General features: G+C 45.2%; 1 protein-coding gene across 1 annotated transcript; it reads right to left on the minus strand.

Moving 5' to 3' along the window:
• Positions 1-533: 533 nt before the first annotated feature.
• On the minus strand, positions 534-24141 carry EDNRB (endothelin receptor type B). Its single transcript, XM_028728272.2, has 8 exons — positions 23984-24141; positions 22020-22537; positions 11540-11652; positions 9244-9448; positions 7259-7408; positions 3777-3910; positions 2309-2417; positions 534-1138 (listed from the first exon to the last, which is right to left on the minus strand). The coding sequence occupies exons 1-8, from the start codon at positions 24117-24119 to the stop codon at positions 1007-1009; spliced, it is 1497 nt and encodes a 498-aa protein (XP_028584105.2). The 5' UTR covers positions 24120-24141; the 3' UTR covers positions 534-1006.
• Between the last annotated feature and the right edge of the window lie 288 nt (positions 24142-24429).

Here is a 24429-nt window from a genome sequence, read left to right on the forward strand (position 1 = left end):
GCTCCTGCAAATTCCTCTATCGTCCTTACCTCAATCATTCTACAGCTTGTGGCTCGCTAGGCCAAACACAGATCCCTGCTTATGTAAACGGACTCGCCAGGAGCCTGATCAGCCTTCTTGGGTTTGCTGCCTGCCTGGTGGGATCAATGCAGCTTTGTAGATCATGAGGCTCTGCAGGCCTGATCGGATCCTCTGATGAGAAATTGGTTTTACTTGCCATTTCCACCAGTGGAATGCAGCTGAGTTCCTGCTGACATGCTCATGGCTTCAGGACTCTGCTGGCATTTAAAAAAATTAAGTTGCGTTGCTTTTCCCTGCTGCTGATCCTCCCTACATGGACACGCTTGCATTTTTCTTACTTAACAGCAGATTGTTTTGAGCCTGATTATACTCTTTGAATTTTGTTTCTAGCTATGTGGGTAAAATATCGATATATTTTTAAAGCTGCAGTAGTGTTTGGTTTGGTTTTTACTCCACGACACAATGCGACATGCTTAATGCAGCAAGATGCAGTTTGCACTTTTGATAAGGGATTATGTTTTGGACATGCCTGTATCTTTTAATCTCTCCCACCAAAGAAAGAAAGAAAGAAAGAAAGAAAGAAAGAAAGAAAGAAAGAAAGAAAGATAGATTACAGTAATTTATAGACAAAGCTGGCTTTGTCCCAAACAATAGCCATGGTATACTATATACAAAGAATTATTACTCAGGCTCCCAGGGCTAGTTCAATGAATACAGAGTTGTTTCGTTCACAGGATTTGAGGATGATCTGGAAGTGCTCATTCCGAAGAGTTTAAGTGCTTTCAACAAGGGGTTTTCTTTTTTTTGCGTCTCCTGGTGATTTTCATGTGTTCAAATAGCTACGGGCGCCGTGCGTAATCACAACTGGTACAGACTGTAAGCAAAGTTTTACAATTTGGTTTTCCGAGCAAACTCCAAACTCGTTTCTGCTGTTTTTATCGTTAACAGTCTTTTGCGGCAGGAGCTGAGGGTACATTTCCCTTCCTTAAGACGAGCTGTACTTGTTGCTGGAGCGGAAATTGTCATACCCATGATCATTGGCTCTGAACTTTAAGCAGGACTGTTTCTCTTCCAGGGACAGCATATCTTTCGAATGGCACCAGCAACACAGACATGACTTGAAAGAGAGCAGAATCCCTCATTAGAAGGCTTGGTGCAACACTTCAGTATAGAGAATGTCTACTATCGATTTCTGACCAAAAACTCAGAACTATTTTTTTGGGTTACAGTTTATTTATGTTTATATTATTATACTTTTTTTCTCCAAGTTGCATGGTTCTCCCCTCCTCCATTTTATTGCATCCACCCAGTGATGGAGAGTTAGGCTCAGGGCCCAAGGTCACTAATAATAATAATAATAATGATAATAATGATAATAATTTATTTATTTATACCCTGCCCATCTGGCTGGGCTTCCCCAGCCACTCTGGGCGGCTTCCAACAAAATATTAAAATACTGTAATGCATCAAACATTAAAAGCTTCCCTAAACAGGGCTGCCTTCAGATGTCTTCTAAAAGTCTGGTAGTTGTTGTTCTCTTTGACATTTGATGGGAGGGTGTTCCACAGGGCAGGCACCACTACCAAGAAGGCCCTCTGCCTGGTTCCCTGTAACTTGACTTCTCGCAGTGAGCGAACCGCCAGAAGGCCCTCGGCGTTGGACCTCAGTGTCTGGGTAGAACGATGGAGGTGGAGATGCTCCTTCAGGTATACTGGGCCAAGGCCAAGCTGTGAGAACCTGATCTCGCAGGTTCTCATCCAACACCCTTAACCACTACACCACTTCAGTCCATGGTCTCTCCAGTCCATGGTCTACCTCACTGGTCCTCAAAGTAGGAGGTGGACTTGCTGGAGAACTGGAGCCAATTGCTGCTGTGGCTCTTCTTTCTCCCTGAATTTCCTTATCCCAGGTTTTGGAAATGTGCGCTCCCTATTGAGTCAGGAGTCCCCTCCTCCTAGGCTGTAAATTGACAGTGCTAAGGAACCAATGGGACAATCACAGTTGCTCACAACACAACTGCTGGTAGCCCTTAGGGATGCCCCTAGAGAGCAGCTGATTCATGTGGAAACTATGTAAAGAAGGAACACTTTTATATAGTGAATTTGCAGTAGACACCTTGATAATTTCGTTTCCAGCGCCTTTAAGCAGAAACAAAACCTGTCCAGTTCCTTATCCCAGACACACCTCAAGGTCTCATCCCAGCAGATCTTGGGTTTGGATTCTTCCCTTAACCTGATACTGCCTAGCCTCATTTCTATAAAAGCACATTTCAACAAAGACTTCTTACCTTAAAGCAGTTTTTGAATCTTTTGCTCACCCAATAGAGAGCAATTGGATTAATGCAGGAATTCAGGGATGCCATGTTCATAGCAATGTAGTTCCATATGAGCAAAAAGCTGCATGGGGGGGAAAAGATATGAAAAATAGTTGAAATTCTTTATTTAAAGATAGTTAAGCATCAATCAGGACGTGTTAGGCAGTCTACTGCAACTAGGGAGCCTGTGTGATATAGAGGTAAATAATGCTGGACTAGGAGCAGGGAGAAATAGGTTCAATTCCTCACTCACCCATGAAGCTAGCCAGATGATCCTAGAACATTTCCCCTGTAAATGTTTTGAAGGAATTCAAAATAAGGAATTTCCCATTTGTGAAGTAAAGGTAAAGGTACCCCTGCCCGTACGGGCCAGTCTTGACAGACTCTAGGGTTGTGCGCCCATCTCACTCAAGAGGCCAGGGGCCAGCGCTGTCTGGAGACACTTCCGGGTCACGTGGCCAGCGTGACATCACTGCTGTGGCGAGCCAGAGCCGCACACGGAAACGCCGTTTACCTTCCCGCTAGTAAACGGTCCCTATTTATCTACTTGCACCCGGGAGTGCTTTTGAACTGCTAGGTTCTGAAAGCAGGGGGGAAACATTGAGGTCCAGCGCCGAGGGCCTTCTGGTGGTTCCCTCCCTGTGAGAAGCGAGGTTGCAGGGAACCAGGCAGAGGGCCTTCTCGGTGGTGGCGCCTGCCCTGTGGAACGCCCTCCCACCAGATGTCAAAGAAATAAGCAAATATCTGACATTTAGAAGACATCTGAAGGCAGCCCTGTTTAGGGAAGTTTTTAATGACTGATGTTTTAATGTATTTTTAATCTTTTGTTGAAAGCCGCCCAGAGTGGCTGGGGAAACCCAGCCAGATGGGCAGGGTATAAATAATAAATTATATTATTATTATTATTTCATTGATTCAACTGTATACCTACTTTTGCGCCACCTGTACATGGCTGAATCTGAGTACAGTGGTACCTCTGGTTATGTACTTAATTCGTTCCGGAGGTCTGTTCTTAACCTGAAACTGTTCTTAACCTGAAGCACCACTTTAGCTAATGGGGCCTCCTCCTGCTGCTGCGCTGCCGCCGCGTGATTTCTGTTCTCCTGAAGCAAAGTTCTTAACCCAAGGTACTATTTCTGCGTTAGTGGAGTCTGTAACCTGAAGCATATGTAACCCGAGGTACCACTGTAGTGCAGATGCAACACGTATATAGGAACCACATAGGGGTTTTACAAACAGCCGTAATCATTTGTGATTAGACTGGGCACTAGAATAGACAGACTTGCACCCCTGCATGTCTACTGGCTGCCATATACGCTCCTCACAATGATCTCAGAGGGCCACTTGCTGTATAAATTGGCTCTGCATAAATGCCACCTTTGGGGGAGTAAATCAAAATGGCAGTGCTATCTTGGGAAGCGTTTCATCAGAGGAGCCCTACCTCAGAAGTTCGCATCTGTTTGGGTCACTCGCATCGTAAAGAGCAAACTTCAGTATCCTACCAAGGTGGAGAGGAAGCCAACACACAGCGAAGACGAGCACTAAGAAGAACACGGTTCTGGCCACTTCGCGTCTCTGAAAGCAAAGAAGCAGCCATTGAAAATAGGAAAATGGGTCATACTTAATGAAGCTGAACATTCCAATTGGAACATGATCCCTGACCAATCTCTGCATTATGTTTCTCCTACAGACACTGGCACACTTCTGGCTTCTGGCTATGAAAAAAGACAAGGGCACTGGGCAAAATATTTCATGATACTTCAGAAGAAAAGTCTGCGCATTTTGCTTTTGGGGTTTTTTGGACCGTTGCTCTTTGATCTACTTTGAATTCTTCCAACAAACAAACCAGCCAAAGAACAGGAACTGCTACTTCCGAAACTTTTCACAATGGTGACACGCTTTTTAGACATGCATCATTTTGCGGCACAGTAATTCAGCTTTACTAGAAAACCGGAGGTTAAACCAACCCCTTTCCAGCCCCGGGAGGAGCGCGGGGAAGGGTCGCAGGTCACGCCTATGCACTGCAGCCGACACACTAACGTGTTGCGCCACGCGGTTTGGAAAGCTGTGAATTAGGCAGACTTTCTGTAGTTCAAGGGCTCACCTACATAACCAAAATAGCACCAATGAAACGAGACATGCTGTTGTGGATGCTCCCCAGCCAAAAAAATGCACACAGCAGAGTGTTAACACTTGGAGTCCATTTGATTCCCTCCCCCTCTTTCTTTTTCCTTTCTCCTCCTGTGATGAGGCTGCATTTTAATTGTTTTAATGTTGTATTTTAATCTTGTTTTTAAGTTGTATTCATTCAACTTGTTTTTATTATTGGTTGTTGGCCGCCCTGAGCCGGGGAGGGTGGGGTATAAATAATTTTTTTTAAAAAAAATTATTATTATTATTATTATTATTTGTCAAAAGTGAACATTTAAAGTAGTTTCTATGGCTCCAAATAGTGCGATGTGCACTCTATGGAGTAGTTGCAGCAATGGCCCTCCCTTCCTCCACTTCATATACAGTTGTACCTTGGAAGTCGAACAGAATCCATTCCAGAAGTCCGTTCGACTTCCAAAATGTTCAGAAACCAAGGCGTGGCTTCTGATTGGCTGCAGGAAGCTCTGGCGGACGTTTGGGTTCCAAAGAACGTTCGCAAACCAGAACACTCACTTCCAGGTTTGTGGCGTTCGGGAGCCAAAATGTCCAAATACCAAGGCGTTTGGGATCCAAGGTACGACTGTACTTTCCGATGGGCTGCGAACACACAGCCAGAGGCTGCACCTGTGTGTAAGCCACCTCTGCTCTTCCCTCTTCAATCCTCTCCTGGTTCTAGGAGACAGTGGTGGCATTTGGCCTTGACCTGACCTGTGTCTTCCTCTGACCCCTCCTGTGCTCCACGCTTCAGTTCTGAAGCTTCCCTGCCTCTGACTCTTGCCTCCTGGCTGATACAGGTCCCCACAAATCACTGGACCCCTCTCCTGAGTCAAAGACTCCACCCTCCCTTCCTTGGGCGCCAATTTATCAGCGCCCTGCCAGTCCCTGATGCATGCCTGGCATTACTTGGTTGCATGCTATTATCTCAGGAGCTCAGCCTCGCCGGCTCTAGAAATCGCCATTTTGCCTATATCAAGCAGAAGGCACGACTCTATGTGTGGTAGTGTGAGAGCCCCAGGAAACACAAATGGCAAACCTCTAATTCAGCCACCCAAGGCCCATATTGATTTGGCCTAGTCCAGTGGTGTTCAAACTTTTCTCAAAGAGGGCCAGATTTGATGAAGTGAAGGGCCGTGAGGGCCGACCAAAGTTGTTAACCTTTTTTTTTTTTTAGGATTGAAGTTGTTGAGCTTTTTGTATAATGTTACCCCAAAGTTGTTTTTGAGCTTTTTTAGGGTTGAAGTTGTTGAAGGTTTTTTTTAGGATTTTACCCCAGGAAATGAACTGCCACAGGGGCCAGAATTAAACCAACTGGCGGGCCAAATTAGGCCCCCGAAACGGACTTTGGACATGCCTGGCCTAGTCAGACCCTCTATGCTTGAGGCTACCACATAGTCACATGAGCACCCATTAGCATGACTGTGAACCGCCCTGAGACCTGTGGGTACAGGGCGGTATAAAAATTTAATAAATAAATAACGATGATGACAAGGATCTGAACCCTCCACCCGACCTATGCACGCATAACCAACCTTCTTGTGCACACCGCCTATGTTTGTATTCATCAACCTTAGTGGGAAACCCACTTGCAGATCCTCTTTCTGCCTTTGTGGCTCCCCCTGATATAAGTAATCCATCTCTCTGGTTTGTAATAAATTGGTATATTCTTTTAGGCCAAGTTTTAACATGCTGCCTTGTCTGGTATTAAGTATAATTTGCTCGGTGGTGTGCCACGACTGTGAGCTCCACACCTCAAACATGTGTTCCTGTACAGAAGAAAACAAATTTTCTACTGACGAGGAACATGCCGTAACAATATACACAATGATAAAACCTTGCCACCGGGAGATTGGTAGCATTGACTATGCAGGATCAAGTGAGAGGTGTTAACTATGGTTACTGGTATTCTGGTTTGGGGGAAGACTTCTCTATGCCTTCCTTGACCCCAAGAGGGTGTGGTATTTCATCTTCAAACTGTGGTCAGCTTAGAAATTGTGTGTCTTTTTTCCTTGTTTCCTGTGTATTCTAGGCGGCATTCATCTAAATAATGGGAGGAGCAGAACAACTGCTTGTGCAACAGGACTCCCCACACCTCTCTCCTCCTGCCACACACTCCTTAAATCTAACCTGTGGGATTCTCAAGCCCCCCAAGAGCAGATTTGGGGATAGTGCCAGGTGTGTGCAGGGGGGCAGGAATCCCATTGCACAACTGAAAGCCATTCCACACATGCAATTATTTCGTTGAATACCACCCTCCACTTTTAAGGCGCAACCAGTGGAAAGGCTAGGCAGAGGATGCAAAAGCTATCACTGTATGTAGCAAAGGTTATGGATACCGTGGGTGCAATTTAGTGGTTGATGCTATACTTTTAACATGTCCCAGTGAAGATGCCAAAGCCATAGCTTCTCCTGTCCCATTTTCCCATTGTCCACCACCTGCATCTTTACCGAAACCCTGGAAACAAAGCCCGTTTGCTCCTATCAACCCGCTTGTTATCATTCATCGAGGCAGATGAAGACCGCACTTTAGCCTGCTTGAGTGCTACAAAAAGCATCGAGAGAAAACTTTCCTGGGAAAGTTATTTTCGTCAAAATAGGATGTACACAATGTCAGGGAGATAGGCCAGTGTGTCTGGCTGTTAACCAGAAGGTTGCTGGTTCAAGGCCGCCCAGCGACGGCTGTAGGCAGGATTCTTGCATCCCAGGGGGGCTGGACTAGATGCCCCTTGGTGCCCCTTCCAACTCTACAGTTATATGAATCTGTATGATCTTTACCTGTTTTAAGTGGTCGTTTAAAGCGATCTGCATCCCACTCTTCTTCCTGAGCATCTCGCAGGTCATCAAAGTGTAGAAAAGGCCCGTGGTTGCCAACGGCAAGCAGAAATAAAAGCTGAAGAGCCACCAGTCTTTAGCGTCCTTGTAAAGCTAGGAGGAGGAGGGAATGAAAAAAATAAGTTTGCTTTATATTTTTTAATTATTTTTTTCTGCTTTACATTTTAGAATATTCATTTAAACAACCTTAAACTATCAATGACTTCCCTTCTTCTCTTTCCATGGTTCATTCTGCATACTGTAAATCCCTGAATATTTTACATAAACCAAACCATCCAGTATTCCATTATTACACCCCATTAAAACTTAGTTACACTGTTGAATTTATCTTAATGCTGCCATCGTTTTCAAGTGTACACAATTTCCCCCCATATATTCAATAAACATTTTCCAATCTTCCTTAAACACATGCTCTTCTTGTTTTCTTACTCTATATGTTAAATCTGCAAGCTGCGCATATTCCATCAATTTAAGTTGCCATTACTTACAATAAGTTTGCTTTATAACGGCAGTCAAGGACACATGCATGTCCATGATGTACAGAGTATCACATGCCAAACCTAACAGACTGGCATGTTCAGAGTACCTTCATTAAGAAATTGGCCCACTGGAGTCTCATAAGAATATGGCCTTGTGGGAGATGCTGCCTCGGACTCCCACAGCAGGCAGGTTGGCCGGAAGAACTGGTGCCCAGGAGAAAAGCAGCACCCCACCTGACATGGGAGTCCTACTCCATCACCACTTGGAGGACCGCAAGTTCTCCATCCTTGCCACACAGGTGAGGAAAAATGAAGGGACTCAATGCACTCACTTGCCCCATGCCTTCCTCTCTGCTCTGAGGGACGTGGGAGCCCCAGCTGAACTATACTCACAAGGAAGGAGGAGCCAGTAACCTTCCTTCCTTGGCTAATCTCGCCTGCTTTTCTTGCCAACTAGGAGGGGAGATTAGCTGTGTGAGAGATAAACAATGGAGGGGGGGAAGGAGCTCTTTCTTCTCTAGAAGGGACGAATATGATGGGAAAGGAGACTGCACTGGCTGCCAAATCAGCTTCCGGGTCCAATTCAAAGTGCTGGTTTTGACCTATAAAGCCTTTAACGGCTCAGGACTGCAATACCAAACCACCCCGGACTCTGTGTTCATCCTCTGAGGCCCTTCGTGTGCCTCCATGTGAGATCCAGAAGGTGGCAATACAAGAACAGGGCCTTTTCTGTAGTGGTTCCGCATTTGTGGAATGCTCTCCCCAGGGAGGTTCGCCTGGTGCCTTCACTTTAAGGTGCCGGGCAAAACTGTTGCTCTTCACCCAAGGCCTTTGGCTGATTAACATCCCACAGCCTTTTAAATGTGTCTGTAGGAAGGTTTGGTTCTTGCTTGTTTTTAATTATTTACTGTGTTTTATCGTGTATTTTATTCTGTGAACTGCTCTGAGATCTTTTGATGAAGGGTGGTATGTAAATTTAATAATAAAATAAAATAAAAAGGTTGAGGTTAGCGAGCACTTGACGCTCATACCAGCTGGGTCCACGTATCAAGGGGACCAGACTAAGGCTGGATCTAGACGCATCAAAGAAGTGTTTCGGTTAAACGCATTGTAAACGCATACAGGGAAATGCGGTTGGGAAAGACGAGACTCCACAGCGCCACCTGGTGTCACAGTTTTATATCGCATATAGAATGCATATAGAACGCTTTTTCTAGCTGAGTCCTAAGTGTTATATAGCTCTTCCTGACCACTGAAAGGGAAAATAACTTGTAAAACAGGTTTTTTTGTGTCTTGTGTTTAGCGTTGCTCTTTGTCTGCAAGTATACAGACAGGCGCATCATTTGTACCCTCCTCAGATGTGTATTTCTGAGACAGGCAGGGTACGGCTTTATTAAATAAACACATCTCTTAACACGGAAGCAGCTGGCTCACGAGAGAACACCGTACCTGCATGAAAGAAGTTTCCTGGCGGGGATTAAGTAGACACACTTTAAGTTTCTGGCCGTGGTATGGGAGGGTAATCAAATCAAAGCCTAAAGCCTCGGGGACAGCTAAAACAAGAGACAAGGCCCAGATCAGGACGATTTCGACCGCCGTCCACATTGGGACTCCAATTCCCTTGATACGGCTCCACGAAGCAACTGCCCGATACCTAAATGGAAGAAAGAGGTGCTGATTAGATCAGATCATGCACTATGCTGGGACTAAAAGCCCGTGTCTCCCCCCCCCCCCCCATTCCTGCTGATGTGAACGTAAGCATAAGTGGTGACATTTAGGCCCTATTTCTGTCCCAAGTACAGCACTGCAGAAACGCTTGCAGCACGGAAGCAGAAAGCATGACATGTTTGGGAAGTGAGCAATAACAGCAGCTCCTGACTCCATCTGAATCTGGTCAGCAGATACCTCACGAGGAGACCTTCTCCAGAGTCGGAAGAGGATATCTTCCATGGCCGTTGAAATATACTCGGAGTCGAGTGTGGATTTCATGCTCTTTATTCAGCTCATAGTAGTGAGGAATGAAAGTTCCCCCAAAATATCTGCTTTATATACATTATTTGGGGACGCGGGTGGAGCTGTGGGTAAAACCTCAGTGCCTAGGACTTGCCGATTGTTGGCGGTTCGAATCCCCGCAGCGGGGTGAGCTCCCGTCGTTCAGTCCCAGCTCTTGCCCACCTAGCAGTTCGAAAGCACCCCTAAGTGCAAGTAGATAAATAGGTACCGCTTTATAGCGGGAAGGTAATGGCTTTTCTATGCGTTGCGCTGGTGCTGGCTCGCCAGAGCAGCTTCGTCATGCTGGCCACGTGACCCGGAAGTGTCTTCGGACAGCGCTGGCTCCTGGCCTCTTAAGCGAGATGAGCACGCAACCCCAGAGTCGGTCTCGACTGGCCCGTACGAGCAGGGGTACCTTTAACTTTACCTTTATACATTATTTACACAATGGGCTGCACGTGATTGGCTAATTCTGGGATTCTCCTGTAGGCCAATCAGGTTGCGGATTCACTTCCATCTGGAGCTGGATTGGGTGGTTCCTGCGGACCAATCATACTGCTGCATTGTTCTAGGACCAATCAGACTGCTGCATTCTGAATCCTATTGCTCTAGGACCAATCAGACTGCTGCCTTTTGGATCCTATTCAACTCAGTACATAACAGCCGTGGTTCCTGACGTGGGGCACACGCCCTACGGGGGGGCAATTGGATTTTTAAGGGGGGCAATTCTAGAATGAGTTATTAACAGTGAATGGCCTTTTAGGCTTCCTCCACGTGAATAGGAGTTCACTTTTGGAATAATAAGAATTATATGTCACGGGCATCTGGATTTTAGAGATGCTTAGATGGTGCGTGGCCCAAAAAGGGTTTGGAACCACTGCTCTACGGGCTCCAGAGAGGTTCTCCTTGCAAGCCAGAGGGGCAGTGGGGCTTTGCTGAGGCTTTTCCGCCTCCCAGCTAACAGCTGGCATACAGGAAAGCCATGCCTCAGCTGAGCAAGCCCCTACACGACTCTAGCTCATAGGAGCCGGAGAGGCGGTGGTGGGGTGTGTGTGTGTGTGTGATTTTGTTAAGCTGCTCAGCCAAGGCGAGGTACCTTCTCTGCACCTCAGCAGATCAGCCTCAATAAGCCTCAATAAGTCACTCCCCACCGCACAAGCCTGAAGAGATCCTCTTTGGGCTCTGTGGTGGGTCTTCTGAGGGAGGTATGTTCCAGCACACTTTTCTCTAGAAAAAAAAAATATTGCCCATACCCATCTGTTCCTTTAAGTATCTCTTCTCTAACATGCATCAGAATTATTTTGTTCCTGGGTCTACTATTTAAAAAGGGACGCGGGTGGTGCTGTGGGTTAAACCACAGAGCCTAGGACTTGCCGATCAGAAGGTCGGCGGTTCGAATCCCCGCGACGGGTGAGCTCCCGTTGCTTGGTCCCTGCTCCTGCCAACCTAGAAGTTCGAAAGCACGTCAAAGTGCAAGTAGATAAATAGGTACGGCTCTGGCGGGAAGGTAAACGGCGTTTCCGTGCGCTGCTCTGGTTCGCCAGAAGCGGCTTAGTCCTGCTGGCCACATGACCCGGAAGCTGTATGCCGGCTCCCTCGGCCAATAAAGCGAGATGAGCGCTGCAACCCCAGAGTCTGCCACGACTGTACCTAATGGTCAGGGGTCCCTTTACCTTCACCTTACTATTTAAAAGATTATTTATACCAAATGTGCACACTGGGTAAAAATAGAATGAAGATCTTGATTTCTCACCTATCAATACTGAGAGCACATAAACTTAACACGGTGATGCCCAACGATGTCTTTTGAATGAAGGGGACCAGTTTACACACGGCAGCCCCAAAAGGCCAGTTTTCCGCATGGAGCTGCGAAGAGTGAACAAACAGCTACGGGTTAACAATTCTATATCGATCACAGTTTGTGCCTCTATGCAGCTATATCTGCAACCCCGCCCCCCCCCCAGCGATTTAGAACCTTAAGAGTAGAACATATGTTAAGAGAACCAAGTAAAAATATGTCCTTACAGCACAAGCAAATACTGAACTATTACTAGAGTCAGGTAAGCGGGTATAAGACTGCAGCCTAAGCTAAACTCTGGCACCTGGAAACCAGGCCAAATAATAAAGCTGCTAGGACATGCTCAGGAAAATTGAAATGAAAAATCGAATGCACGGATCGGGCCTAATCCAGGAAAAATTAATCACATGGAAATCAACAGAACTTAAGCTAGTAATGAATAAAGTCTGGCTTGTATAACTTCCATTGGCCAGAGATATTATATGTGTGGTGGGAAAGTGGGAACTGATCCTTTTTGAATGACATGTATCAAATCTAAAAGCTTCACGTTTGTAGTAGGTTAAGTTGTCGATGCAATCCTAATGCATTATTTTTTCCACTATTCATATGGGGTCCTTATCTGACTGAGTAAACATGTACAGTGGGACCTCGGGTTAAGTACTTAATTCGTTCCGGAGGTCCGTTCTTAACCTGAAACTGTTCTTAACCTGAAGCACCACTTTAGCTAATGGGGCCTCCTGCTGCTGCCGCACTGCCAGAGCACAATTTCTGTTCTCATCCTGAAGCAAAGATCTTAACCTGAAGCACTATTTCTGGGTTAGCGGAGTCTGTAACCTGAAGCGTATGTAACCTGAAGCGTATGTAACCCAAGGTACCACTGTACTGCCCTATTCCACTGATTTTTAATGTAACTTAACTATGATTTACTCCCGTGATTGGTTCATTCCAATCATGTATGCCTGGCCTAAGCAAGGGAAGCAATATTAAAAAGGACTATTTTATTAACTGGAAGTAATAGCTATCAACAACCATTAGGACGGTGCTCTGTGCTTCAGACACTGAACCTCAGCAATAGGAAAATAAAATGTATGTATGCATGTTACTCTGAACACCCAGGATACAAAAGTGTTGGATGAATGAATGGCTAGATAGAAAGGTAAGGGCTGCCAACTGGCATTATTAAATTGATTAATAACGCGGGTGGCGCTGTGGGTAAAAGCCTCAGCGCCTAGGGCTTGCCGATCGAAAGGTCGGCGGTTCGAATCCCCGTGGTGGGGTGCGCTCCCGTCGCTCGGTCCCAGCGCCTGCCAACCTAGCAGTTCGAAAGCACCTCCGGGTGCAAGTAGATAAATAGGGACCGCTTACTAGCGGGAAGGTAAACGGCGTTCCGTGTGCTGCGCTGGCTCGCTAGATGCAGCTTGTCACGCTGGCCACGTGACCCGGAAGTGTCTCCGGACAGCGCTGGCTCCCGGCCTCTTGAGTGAGATGGGCGCACAACCCCAGAGTCTGTCAAGACTGGCCCGTAACGGGCAGGGGTACCTTTACCTTTTAGGTTAAAAGAATAATCATGAAAACAAAACGCCAATATAAATGCCTTTTTGAGATGTTGATGCAAATGTGAGACACCTTAAAAGTTATTAAACAAAGACTACCACTCATTGTTGGGTGAAAAGGCTGCCTTTGATATTTTGATTTCCATGTCGTAATTCATGTCAGGCTCATGCCAGTACCAAAATTTCAAAAATGCAACAAGTGCTTTAAAGCTCAGCTCCCTTATTAAAACTGGCCCTCACTGCTTAATGACTTCATTAAAACTTTAGTTGATTAATGCACTAATTAAGTCAAATAAAGCTTGCAGCCTGGATTTAAAAACACACACTTGCAAATGCAGATGAATGCATATTTAATCTGATGAGAAGAGGCAATGGAGGTATTCAAAAGCAAGAATTTGTTTCACGCAGTGGGGTGCAGGAAAAACTGAAGCGGTAAGACAAATACTGTGTCGTCTGATTTGAAGGCAAGATTTGAGCCTCCCACCCGCATAGCATAACTAGGAACTGAATCAGTCCACAGTAAGAGGACTGTGGCTTTATCTGCCTGGGTGATAAGATAGAGACATGATTCATGAATGCTCTGGAGCTCAGAGGGGTTTGCAGATCCTCCAGACTCAAATTTCATGGTTTGAGTGAGCCAAGCAAGTTAAACAAGTTAGAGATTTGTCCATATTTATTTCGTTGCCATGACTTTAAAACAGAAATCACAACTTTTAGGACTCGGCTTGTGGATACTGTCACAGATACTCCCCAAAGCGTACTAACAACCTGGATTTCTCAAACCCGAGTCAAATTGTTGGGGAGAGAGAGTAGGGTGTGGGCAGCAACAGCAACTAGAACCAGTTGACCATTACAGTGGTACCTCGGGTTACATATGCTTCAGGTTACATACGTTTCAGGTTACAGACTCCGCTAACCCAGAAATAGTGCCTCAGGTTAAGAACTTTGCTTCAGGATGAGAACAGAAATCGTACTCCGGCGGCGCAGCAGCAGCAGGAGGCCCCATTAGCTAAAGTGGTGCTTCAGGTTAAGAACAGTTTCAGGTTAAGTACGGACCTCTGGAACAAATTAATTACTTAACCCGAGGTACCACTGTACAGGATGGAAGAGCAAAATGGATGGATCTTCACAGTTTATCATCTTGGCATTTCCTGGCAAGATAATATCAGCAGTATGGAATGTGCAGACCTACCAAGTGCCTTGGTTTTTCCCCAAAGAGAGATGGCTGCAGTGATTTGGGTATGTATACAAACTGCAAGAGGGATTTACTCTCGATATGGTGATATCGTCAATGCCAATAATCCGAGAGGTCACTCAGTATTTTGATGGAAGGCTCGCTTTTCAACAGACCTGCAGCTTCTCATATATTGCTCCAAGGAATGTAAAAAAAATATTCTGGCTATGTAGCCAGGCTTTCAGTAATGTCTAAAAACCTTATAGCCATGTGGTTGAGCTTTGTCGCACGCTTACATGATAGCCTTTGGAAAGCCTATTTTGTGCACTCTTTACAAGGATGCAAGGGAGTTTGAGCGTGTGGCTATACAGTGGTACCTTGGGTTACAGACGCTTCAGGTTACAGACACTTCAGGTTACAGACTCCGCTAACCCAGAAATAGTATCTCGGGTTAAGAACTTTGCTTCAGGATGAGAACAGAAATCGTGCTCCGGCGGTGCGGCGGCAGCGGGAGGCCCCATTAGCTAAAGTGATGCTTCAGGTTAAGAACAGTTTGAGGTTAAGAACGGACCTCCAGAACGAATTAAGGTACCACTGTAATGTTTTGTACATGTCTGGGAGTGACATGGGAACAATCGTACAGAAGGCTGCAGCCACGTTGCCCAAGTCTATGTAAAGGCAGGCAGACACATTTCCAAATGTAATTTGGATGCCAGCCAAAACCTCATTTAATCTACAAATGTGACACCTTGCAGTGGGTCTGGCTCATCCTGTTTGGCACCCTTCATCCGCCCGAAGAAATGTAACCACATGACTCCAAGCCATCCAAGGAGCTTACAAGTCCATCATCTCATGAAGACAGATGGTTGATAATAGGTACTTAGATCTAGCTCTTGCAGCATGGGAGCTGTCGCTGCAAAACTCGGAATACTATGATTTATGCAAATCAAATCCAGAGAAGAAAAAATTACATAACTAATTACATAACGCAACCACTTTATTAAGATTCTCGGTTACTGCAACAATAAAACCAGTTAGCCTAGAATTGTTTCATAGAACTTGTCCTGGAGGGAAAAAAAGATCTGATTATTCACAGTCCCATTTGCTGGGAACAACTGCACCTTCCTAGGAAAAACTGCCTTACACTATAATCTGAAATGCGCGGCAACCGTTTGGTTATGTTAAAATCAACGTTAAGAGAGGAATCATGAAAATTATTTCAAGCCCAAGAAAGATGTTAAATTATTTTTGTATGCCACAACGGCAGCCCAAATATTACTTGCTAAAAATTGGAAAACACAAGAATTACGGTACCAACAGTGGAAGATTGGCAGATGAAGGTGATGGACTTTTTGTTAAATAAATGGGATTTAGAATATTAAGAAATGTGAATAAGATGGACTATAATTGGAAATTGTTTTAGTTCAATAAAGATATTGGAAAGCTGTTACTTTCAACTACAAGGAAACTCAGAAGGGAGGGACTAGAGGAAGTGAACCAAGATGTTTGAGAGGTTTGATTTGTAAAGAATTAAGTTATTTGTTATTGTTTATCCGTTTATTGTTCCTTTTTTTTCTTTCGTTCACTGATGTATTTTTCTTTTCTTTTTTCTGTTTTTGTGTGTTATTCTGCTTTGTGGTTTATGTTATTATTGTGGAAAATCTAAAAAAAAAATATTTTTAAAGAAAATTATTTCAAGCTGGAAAAGGAGCCAGGCACTGAAACTTGGCAAATCCTAGAGAGGATGAGATAGGGAAGAAGCTTGGCAGCAGTAAAACAGAAAAAAGGAGGAGGCTAAGGCAGTGTTAGAAATACTGTGCTGAAGATACGGAACTTGGGAAGAAGAAGGAAGGATTTTGATGGACACTGAGAAATGGGAAGCTGGTAAAAGGCAAAGGGCAAAAAGCATGGAGACAGGAGTGGGAGAAGGAGAAGGAGACAGAAGGGGCTGATAAAAGATAAGCTTGTGTGGAGTGATATGCAGATAAGGGATACAGAAAGATTTAAGAGCACTGGGTAATAACCATGAAGCCACTGCAAACAAGCATAGCTTCACACTTTATGTAGCTGCAAACACATGATTTCCAACCTAACAGGGAGCCATAAGAAATCCAGCCTGGAATAAACTTCCATTCCTGATAGATGTGCTTTGAAAAACATAGGCTTCTAACTATCCTGTTTGAATTCATTTTGTGTGTACAGTGGTGCCTCGCAAGACGAAATTAATTCGTTCCGTGAGTTTTTTCGTCTCGCGATTTTTTCATCTTGCGAAGCACGGTTTCGGAAAAGTTTTGGAAAAGCTTCAAAAATCACCAAAGTCTTCAAAAACCTCAAAAAAGGCTACCACACCGCGTGCTATGAGTTGCTCCTCGAAGTCAAGTCGCAACTGTATTAACAGTTTTAAGAAAAAGGAAACAAACTTGCAAGACGTTTCCGTCTTGCGAAGCAAGCCCATAGGGAAAATCGTCTTGCAAAGCAACTCAAAAAACCAAAAACCCTTTCGTCTAGCGAGTTTTCCATCTTGTGAGGCATTCGTCTTGCGAGGTACCACTGTATACCTTTCAAAACCATGAAGTCCTCATTTAAAGAGATATTGCTGAGGTTTGATGTATATCATGAATAAAAGGTTGAATTTAGCAAATCGGTTCAAAACTGGTCAGAGAGGATAACAGGAATGGTCCGCACACACTGGAATACTCTACCATATTCTGAAATAGGGATGCCCAGAAGTTATTATAATGAGTACAGTGGAACCTCAGGTTAAGTACTTAATTCGTTCCGAAGGTCCGCTCTTAACCTGAAACTGTTCTTAACCTGAAGCACCACTTTAGCTAATGGGGCCTCCTGCTGCTGCTGCACCACTGCTGCACAATTTCTGTTCTCATCCTGAAGCAAAGTTCTTCACCTGAAGCACTATTCCTGGGTTAGCAGAGTATGTACCCTGAAGCGTCTGTAACCTGAAGCGTATGTAACCCGAGGTACCACTGTAAAAAGAAAGGGGTGTGTGTGAATCTATTCCAAGTCTCCCCAAGATAACTGATTAAATTAATACAGAGGTCTCAGCTGAAAGCACTCATGATATTCTCAGAAGCGGATCGGTCTGTGAATGAAGACTGGAGGGCAACATCAAAAAGAAGCAGACTCATAAAAACTCATGGAAATTCACTTAGCTTTCGCCAACAGAAGGGATGATGGGAGTTGTAGTCGAACAACCCCTGAAGGGTCACTTGTTCTCCATTCCTATTGTATGCTGCAGAAGAGGGAATGTAAACCTCAGGGCCCCCCCTCTATCCAGCCTGGGATTCTTCTCAGTCTCTGCTCCTTCTCCAAGGCCACGTCTCTCATTGGCTCTGCTCTGCCTGAGTTAAGTGATGGCCTGAGTTAAGTGATGGCCATCCAACCTCTTCTTAAAAACCTCCAATGAAGGAGAGTCCACCCCCTCCCAAGGAAGTCCATTCCACTGACTAGCAGCTTACACCAGCAGAAAGTTCTTCCTCATGTTTAGTCGGAATCTCCTTTCTTGTAATGTTTGTTCCGCCTGTCCACTTCTGTCTCTGTCTCTCCCTGCCCAACACGAATATGTGGCCCTTGGGAAATTGTCTATAAGGGAACCCCTGGGCTTAAATAAAAATAAAAATAAAAGGAATTCCCATCTCCGGTGTAGAAATATGTTAAAAATTATCACCACTTTGCAATAATGCAGAAAATGGGTTTAACGGTAAGTTACAGCATGGTAGAAATGGTAATCTGTATTTGATCTCTACTTCTCTAAAATGTCACTCAGGAGAAACACAAAAGCATTTTGTGGCACTTTCTTCCAATTCTGCCAATGTCTGACTATACACTTACTTACTGTACTAATATAATACAGTCATACCTTGGTTGTCGAACGCTTTGGTACTCGTACATTTTGGCTCCTGAACAATCGAAGCCTAGAAGTTAGTGTTCCAGTTTTCTAACTATTTTTTGGAAGCTGAATGTCCGACGGGGTTTCCACGGCTTCTGATTGGCTGCAGGAGCTTCCTACAGCCAATCAGAAGCCATGCTTTGGTTTCTGAATGTTCTGGAAGTTGGAACAGACTTCCAGAATGGGTACGACTGTAAAAATGTTGCACTGAATGGAATGTGGAGCACCCTAGTCAGTGTGAAGTGTTGCTGACACCCCAGAGGTCAAAGGATGCTAGGTTACTTGAGACGGATGATGTGGCAGCAGATTTTCTGCACCAGCAGGGGGTTGGACTAGATGATCCTCGAGGTCCCTTTCAACTCCACAACTCTGTTCTATGAGAAGTTCTTCCTCGCTCTCGCCACGTGGCAGGTCCCCTCTCCTTAGTCACTGCCCTAGAAAAGTGCATGAACGGATCATGACGCTGCTTTTCTGAGAGCTCTGAATGAGCTTTGCAGTGATGGGAAGCCAAGAGGGGGTAGAATTCATGAGCGAAGCAATTCTGAGCTCTTGCTGCTTTTGTGCAGGAATTTCAACATGCAGAGTCAAACAGATCTGCATATATCTGTGACAATGGGAGCGTTCGTTTTTATTTGACAAACAACACTAAGCATCAGCTAGCAAGCGAAACGGACTTTATTTCTGGGAAATCAGCAACTGCAAAAGAAACTACAAGGGTAACTACTTAAATAGTTTCAGGATTGGTTTAGGAAATAGGATGCTGTTGTACAGGAAGCTCCCATTAGCCGGTTGAGGCTTTTTTGGGTGTGCATGAAACCTCTGTCAAATGTGGGAAGTGCTAGGAGCAGGAATGAAACTGGCAAGCTTTGAATTGTGGCTGGGATGGTCACTGTGGTCAGCGACACTTCCTTTGCACACATACTGAGGATCTGTTCTATCCCAGCTAGACATGAGTCAACCAAACTGTCCAATGACACCAGCTGAGAATGGGACAGACTTCAGAAGGAAATGGCCAAAGAGTTGTTGGTCAAGGAATGTGAGTAGTATCATGGTGGCTCAGTTGCTTCCAAATGCTATGTGCAATGATGGGCCAGGCCAATGGTCAGTGCATCAGCATCGTATATCCTACCATCAGCCAAACTGAACCTCAATGGGACCTCATAAAAAAGACTGATAAAATGCAACTTCCACAAACCAGGATTGCCCAAATGTAGCTCTTTCCCTCGTCAAACGAATCAAAATTGCGGAGGCCATAACTGACTCAAGCGAGTGAGTCAAGGCTTGCTGCCTCTCCCCAAGGCCCCAGCCGGGGACCCTAAAATGAAGCCGACCCCTGCCCAATTATTCATATTAAAATATCTTCAAATGCTTGGCATTAACAAGGGCAGTCCAGTCTCAGCAGATCACCTTCATTGCCTGGGGTATCAGATAAAACTGTGTATATCTCTAACAGTGTAAGCCTAACCATATCTACTCAGGAGTAAGTTTAACAGAATGCATTGGGGCTCACTCTAGAATAAATGGGATTAGGACTGCCATCTAAAGTCCAGGGGAATTTAAGTTTTTGAGACAATATTCAGTGATATTTCCGTCTTTCATGAATTTGTCTACTTTTTTAAATTTAAGGCTCTTAACATTATCCTCTGCCCTGTAATAAATCCTCAATATGAATATTTGTGTTGTTCAATATCACAGCAGAAAGTTCCTCAGTTCTGTTTTGCATAGTGTGAAATACAGTACAATGTGAATGAAATCAAACCAGAGTTAAGCACTCTTTAAGACCCAGTGATTACAAAGAATTATACACTCATCTATTTCCCGGCTGAGTTTCTCATATTAAAGTCAAAGGGGGCGTGAAAAGTGAATGTTTCTGTACACCTCATGAAGCACACCCTGGTTCTCATGACAATTCATACCGGCACGCATTTACTCAAAGGTAAGCCCCACTGAATTTAATGGGACTTACACCAAAGAAAGTGTGCACAGGAATTGAAGCCCAAGACAAGCAGTTGTTGACAAGACTCAGAAACCAGGTTTCAACAGAAGGGTTCAGACCTAGAACTGCTGAAGAGATGATAAAGTAGATAATGTGTCTGACCATGTGCAGAGTTCCTTTCTCTCACTACTAAGTGCTGTCAACCCCAACATATCTGTTATTAGACAAAAGAGTTTCCAGGGCAGTGTGTATAACCTTTTGAGTGCTCTTGAGTAGCACCTCTCACTGTAAAAACACTTTTTTCTACTCATTTTTGTTTTTTTTAAATTAATACTGTCTTTATTTATTTTCATGGCACAGAAGATAAATTTTGACAAATCAGTTGTTCAAAACCCCCCCACAAATGGCTGTTGACTCATTTTAATTTTGAGCCACTTGCAACCCTTAGCAGCCATGTAGTTTCTTTTTAGAGCTTAAACATTTTATGACTGAGACTGTTTAGAAGACCTAGGCTGCAATTCTGGGATGTAAGCCTCAGTGAATACGGTGGAACTTTCTTCAGAATAAGCATGTACAGGACTGCACTGTTAATTCTACTTAAACCGCTCCTCTGTTTTAATGGATGCAAGGATCCTGTGCGTAAACTCCGCAATTCTCCTTCCGAGAAGCTCTGCCCTTTCAACGGCAAACGTGTGAGTCGGCCACCATTAATGAGTAAGGCCTGTGATGTACTCTGCACATGCTCAGAGGCCACCCCTTTATTACCACCCGAGTCCCTCAAACTTAGATTACAGAGCGATTTCAAATCCTCAAAAGGAATCAAGAACTTTTTTATGGTTGCTAATTTCTGGAAGCGCTCTTATTAATGTCCTTTGCATAAATGAAGCTACATACAGAGAGAGAGGGGTGATGGTTAGAAGAGAGAAGCCTGTGTGGGAGACAGGCAAGAGTGGGCTTTTCTGAGGATGTGAGGCTAAGAAGAAAACGTCCCTGGTTGGGCTAGGCAGACTCACTTCTTTGTATATGGATTGAAGATTAGAGTATAAATAGAATAGAGGGAGATAGATCTATCTATCATCTTTTTCCTCTCTTTTCTTTTTTTCTTTATAGTAGCCCCTTAGAGAAGTGTGCATGCACATGAAAGCTCATACCAATAACAAACATAGTTGGTCTCTAAGGTGCTACTGGAACGATTTTTTTTTCTTTTTTTCTTTGCTTTCCTCCTCTTTCTATTTCTTTCTTTTTCTGACTTCATTTGTTCTAGACAGTGCTTTTTTCGGGGGGCATGCAGGGGTACGCATACCCCTAAACATTTTGTGAAACTTTCTACTTTTGTCCATTTACTGTACAGTGGTACCTCAGGTTAAGTACTTAATTCGTTCCGGAGGTCTGTTCTTAACCTGAAACTGTTCTTAACCTGAAGCACCACTTCAGCTAATGGGGCCTCCTGCTGCCGCCGTGCTGCCGCCGTGCTGCCGCCGCGTGATTTCTGTTCTCAACCTGAAGCAAAGTTCTTAACCTGAAGCACTATTTCTAGGTCAGCGGAGTCTGTAACCTGAAGCGTATGTAACCAGAAGCGTATGTAACCCGAGGTACCACTGTATTTATTTTTCCCAATTTGAACTATAAAATGGTGGTTTTCATGAGTCAAAATGAGAGTACCCCTAAACATTTTTTAGGGGGGGGGGGAAGCACTGGTTCTAGATATAATTCTATTGTCTCCTTAGAACTTTAATAAAAATTTCGGGGGGCGGGGGGAGAGAGAAAGGAAACAAGAAGACGTCGCCCGAGTCCCCCTGCTTAGGTCTGCCGCTTTGCTGTTCCCACGCCACCAACCGCGCGCCTTCCTGTCTGCCGCCGCTTACCTTGTACAAATTGATGGGGATGTCGATGATGATGAGCAGCAGGTCTCCCAGCGCCAGGCTGGCGATGAGGATGTTGGGGCCGTTCCTCATGCATTTGTTCTTGTAGATGATCCGCAGCAGCGTGGAGTTGCCGATGATGCCCAGCACGAAGACGGCGCAAGCCACCACCGTGTTGACATACTTGAACGCCTCGGCGATGTCCGTCTTCCTGGCGCACGGCGGGTACGACCCTCGGTCGCCCTTCCCGGGCGCCACCGCCTTGGAGAGGTTGGAGCTGCCGGTGTCCTCTTCCTCCAGCTGCTCTCCGGCGGCGATCGGGGCGACGCTGCTCTTCCCAGCGCCAGCGGCGGGGCTGCTGCGCCCGGCCTCCCCCTCGAGGCGCGCCGGAGAGGCGCTGCTGGGCTCCAGCGCTGCGCCGTAGCGGAGCAAGAAGAGCGCCAGGACCCACAGCTCCCAGGCGCTGCGCCTACCCATGACCGCTGCCCGAGGAGACTGGTGCGCACGCCGCCGCCTTGGGTCTAAAAGGACGGGAGAGAGAGAGAGAAAGCCTCCGGATACGGGATCAGCAAGCCCGCCAGGTGGCAGCGCCCGCCGGATCCCCGTCGCGGCCAATCCCAGGCAGCCCCAAACACGTGCGCCCACCCTGAGCGCACCAGGCGGCGAAGCAGCCCGGCCGTCTGCTGAGCGCTGCGCTGTGCGCCGTCGGGAAACCCAGGGAGAAGTGGGTGGGGAAAAGGAGAAGAGGAAAACACACACACACACACACACACGTCCTCGAGCCAAGCCAGCGTGATCTGCGGGGTAAAAACCCTGCCAAACCTCTTTACTATATCTTTACGCTCCGCTTTGATCTTTTCCCGGGCGCACAGCCAGGTTAGGTGCAAAAGAAAACAGCGAGCTGCGGAAAAGCGAGGGTCTCTGCTGCTCCCACTGAACTAACCGCTCCAATTTTAATATCAAAGCGGGGGGGGGGGGGATTCTAAACTCAAGGGTGAACCACGACGTCATGGGCATAGCCAGGATTTATGTTGGTGGCGGACAGGACACCCACCTGCCATCTTCCTCTGCCTGGCTCTGGCTAGCAGATTCGAAATGAAATGTCTCAACAGGAGTTGTTTAAAATTACTTTCTTTTGCCCCCCCCCCCTATGCTCAGAAACATCTGTCAAAATCTTGCTACAATTTCTACTTTTAGTTAAGTATTTTTATTTATTTACTTGAATGACCCCTGGCTATACCCATACACGACGGGCGCAGTTTCTGGGACATCTCTGCCAACAATATTTGCTAAAGGGAAATATCACAAACCACCCAAACATTATATTTTGGTTAAGGTATAGGTAGTGGGTTGATTCACAGCACGTGATCCTATTAACATGCCTATTCAGAAATAAGTCCCACTGAACTCAACAGGACTCATTCCTTGGCAAATGTGCATATAGAATTGCGGCCCACTCAGGGAAAGCAGTGTGTGATGGGTTATTTGTTAACATATGTCCGCTCAGGAGTGACTTGCATTTACGGTAAATTCCTCCTCTTTTCCCATCACATAGTCACATCCCAATACCTGTTAAGGTATATTGATTGCATGTGGGTGTATCTAACTACTGCTCTTTCTTGGGCAAATTTATGAGATGCTCAAGATGGCTCACAAAAAGGATCCCATAAACAAAACAGTAAAAGTATGAAAACCCAAAGTAAAAATAAATCAGAACTGTTTTTTAGTATGGAGCAAGACCCTTGACTGCACTGAATTACTTCACCTTGACTTGAAACACATTATGTACAGAATCAAATCAAGTCCTATTTCATTCAGCGAAATAAATTCCAAGGAAGATTTCATTTAAGTCAAAGGGACTTCTAAAAAACATATGTTTTTAATAAGAATCAATTAAAAAGAGACACCCTCTGGTTTTCTAGTAAAAGCTTGTCTTCATTCTAAACCGACTTGAAATAGATCTTTACCTTGTAAATTGTCCAAGCAGAAGAGTCCTTGATTTAGTTCCAACTGCTGGTAGAAAACCCTTTCTTGCTTGAGATAGTTTGTCTGCCCACTGCTTGTCTGGTGTCTACACTGTACAGGGTTTTGATAATGGAGCATTCTGAAGGCAGTCTCCCTGGTTTATTTGTTTTTTTAAAACCCACGTGTGTCTTTCCCATCAGTCACTGCTAAACTCCACCCCCTCCTTCCACCAGACCAGCAGCCTTTCCCGCTTGTCAGCTCTAAAGGCCTGGAGAACATCAGCCCAAAGTTTCCTGTTAGCTGAGACATGTCACAATGCTCCTCCGTGGAAATCTGAAACATGGGAAGGGGAAAGCGAGAGACAGAGAGAATCTTCTGGCTGTAGGATTATACATCCTTAGGCAAATAATAAAAAAATTGAGAGCCAGGATGGTGTTGTGATTAGAAT

The sequence above is a fragment of the Podarcis muralis genome, chromosome 4, assembly GCF_964188315.1.
Source record: "Podarcis muralis chromosome 4, rPodMur119.hap1.1, whole genome shotgun sequence".
NCBI lineage: Eukaryota > Metazoa > Chordata > Lepidosauria > Squamata > Lacertidae > Podarcis > Podarcis muralis.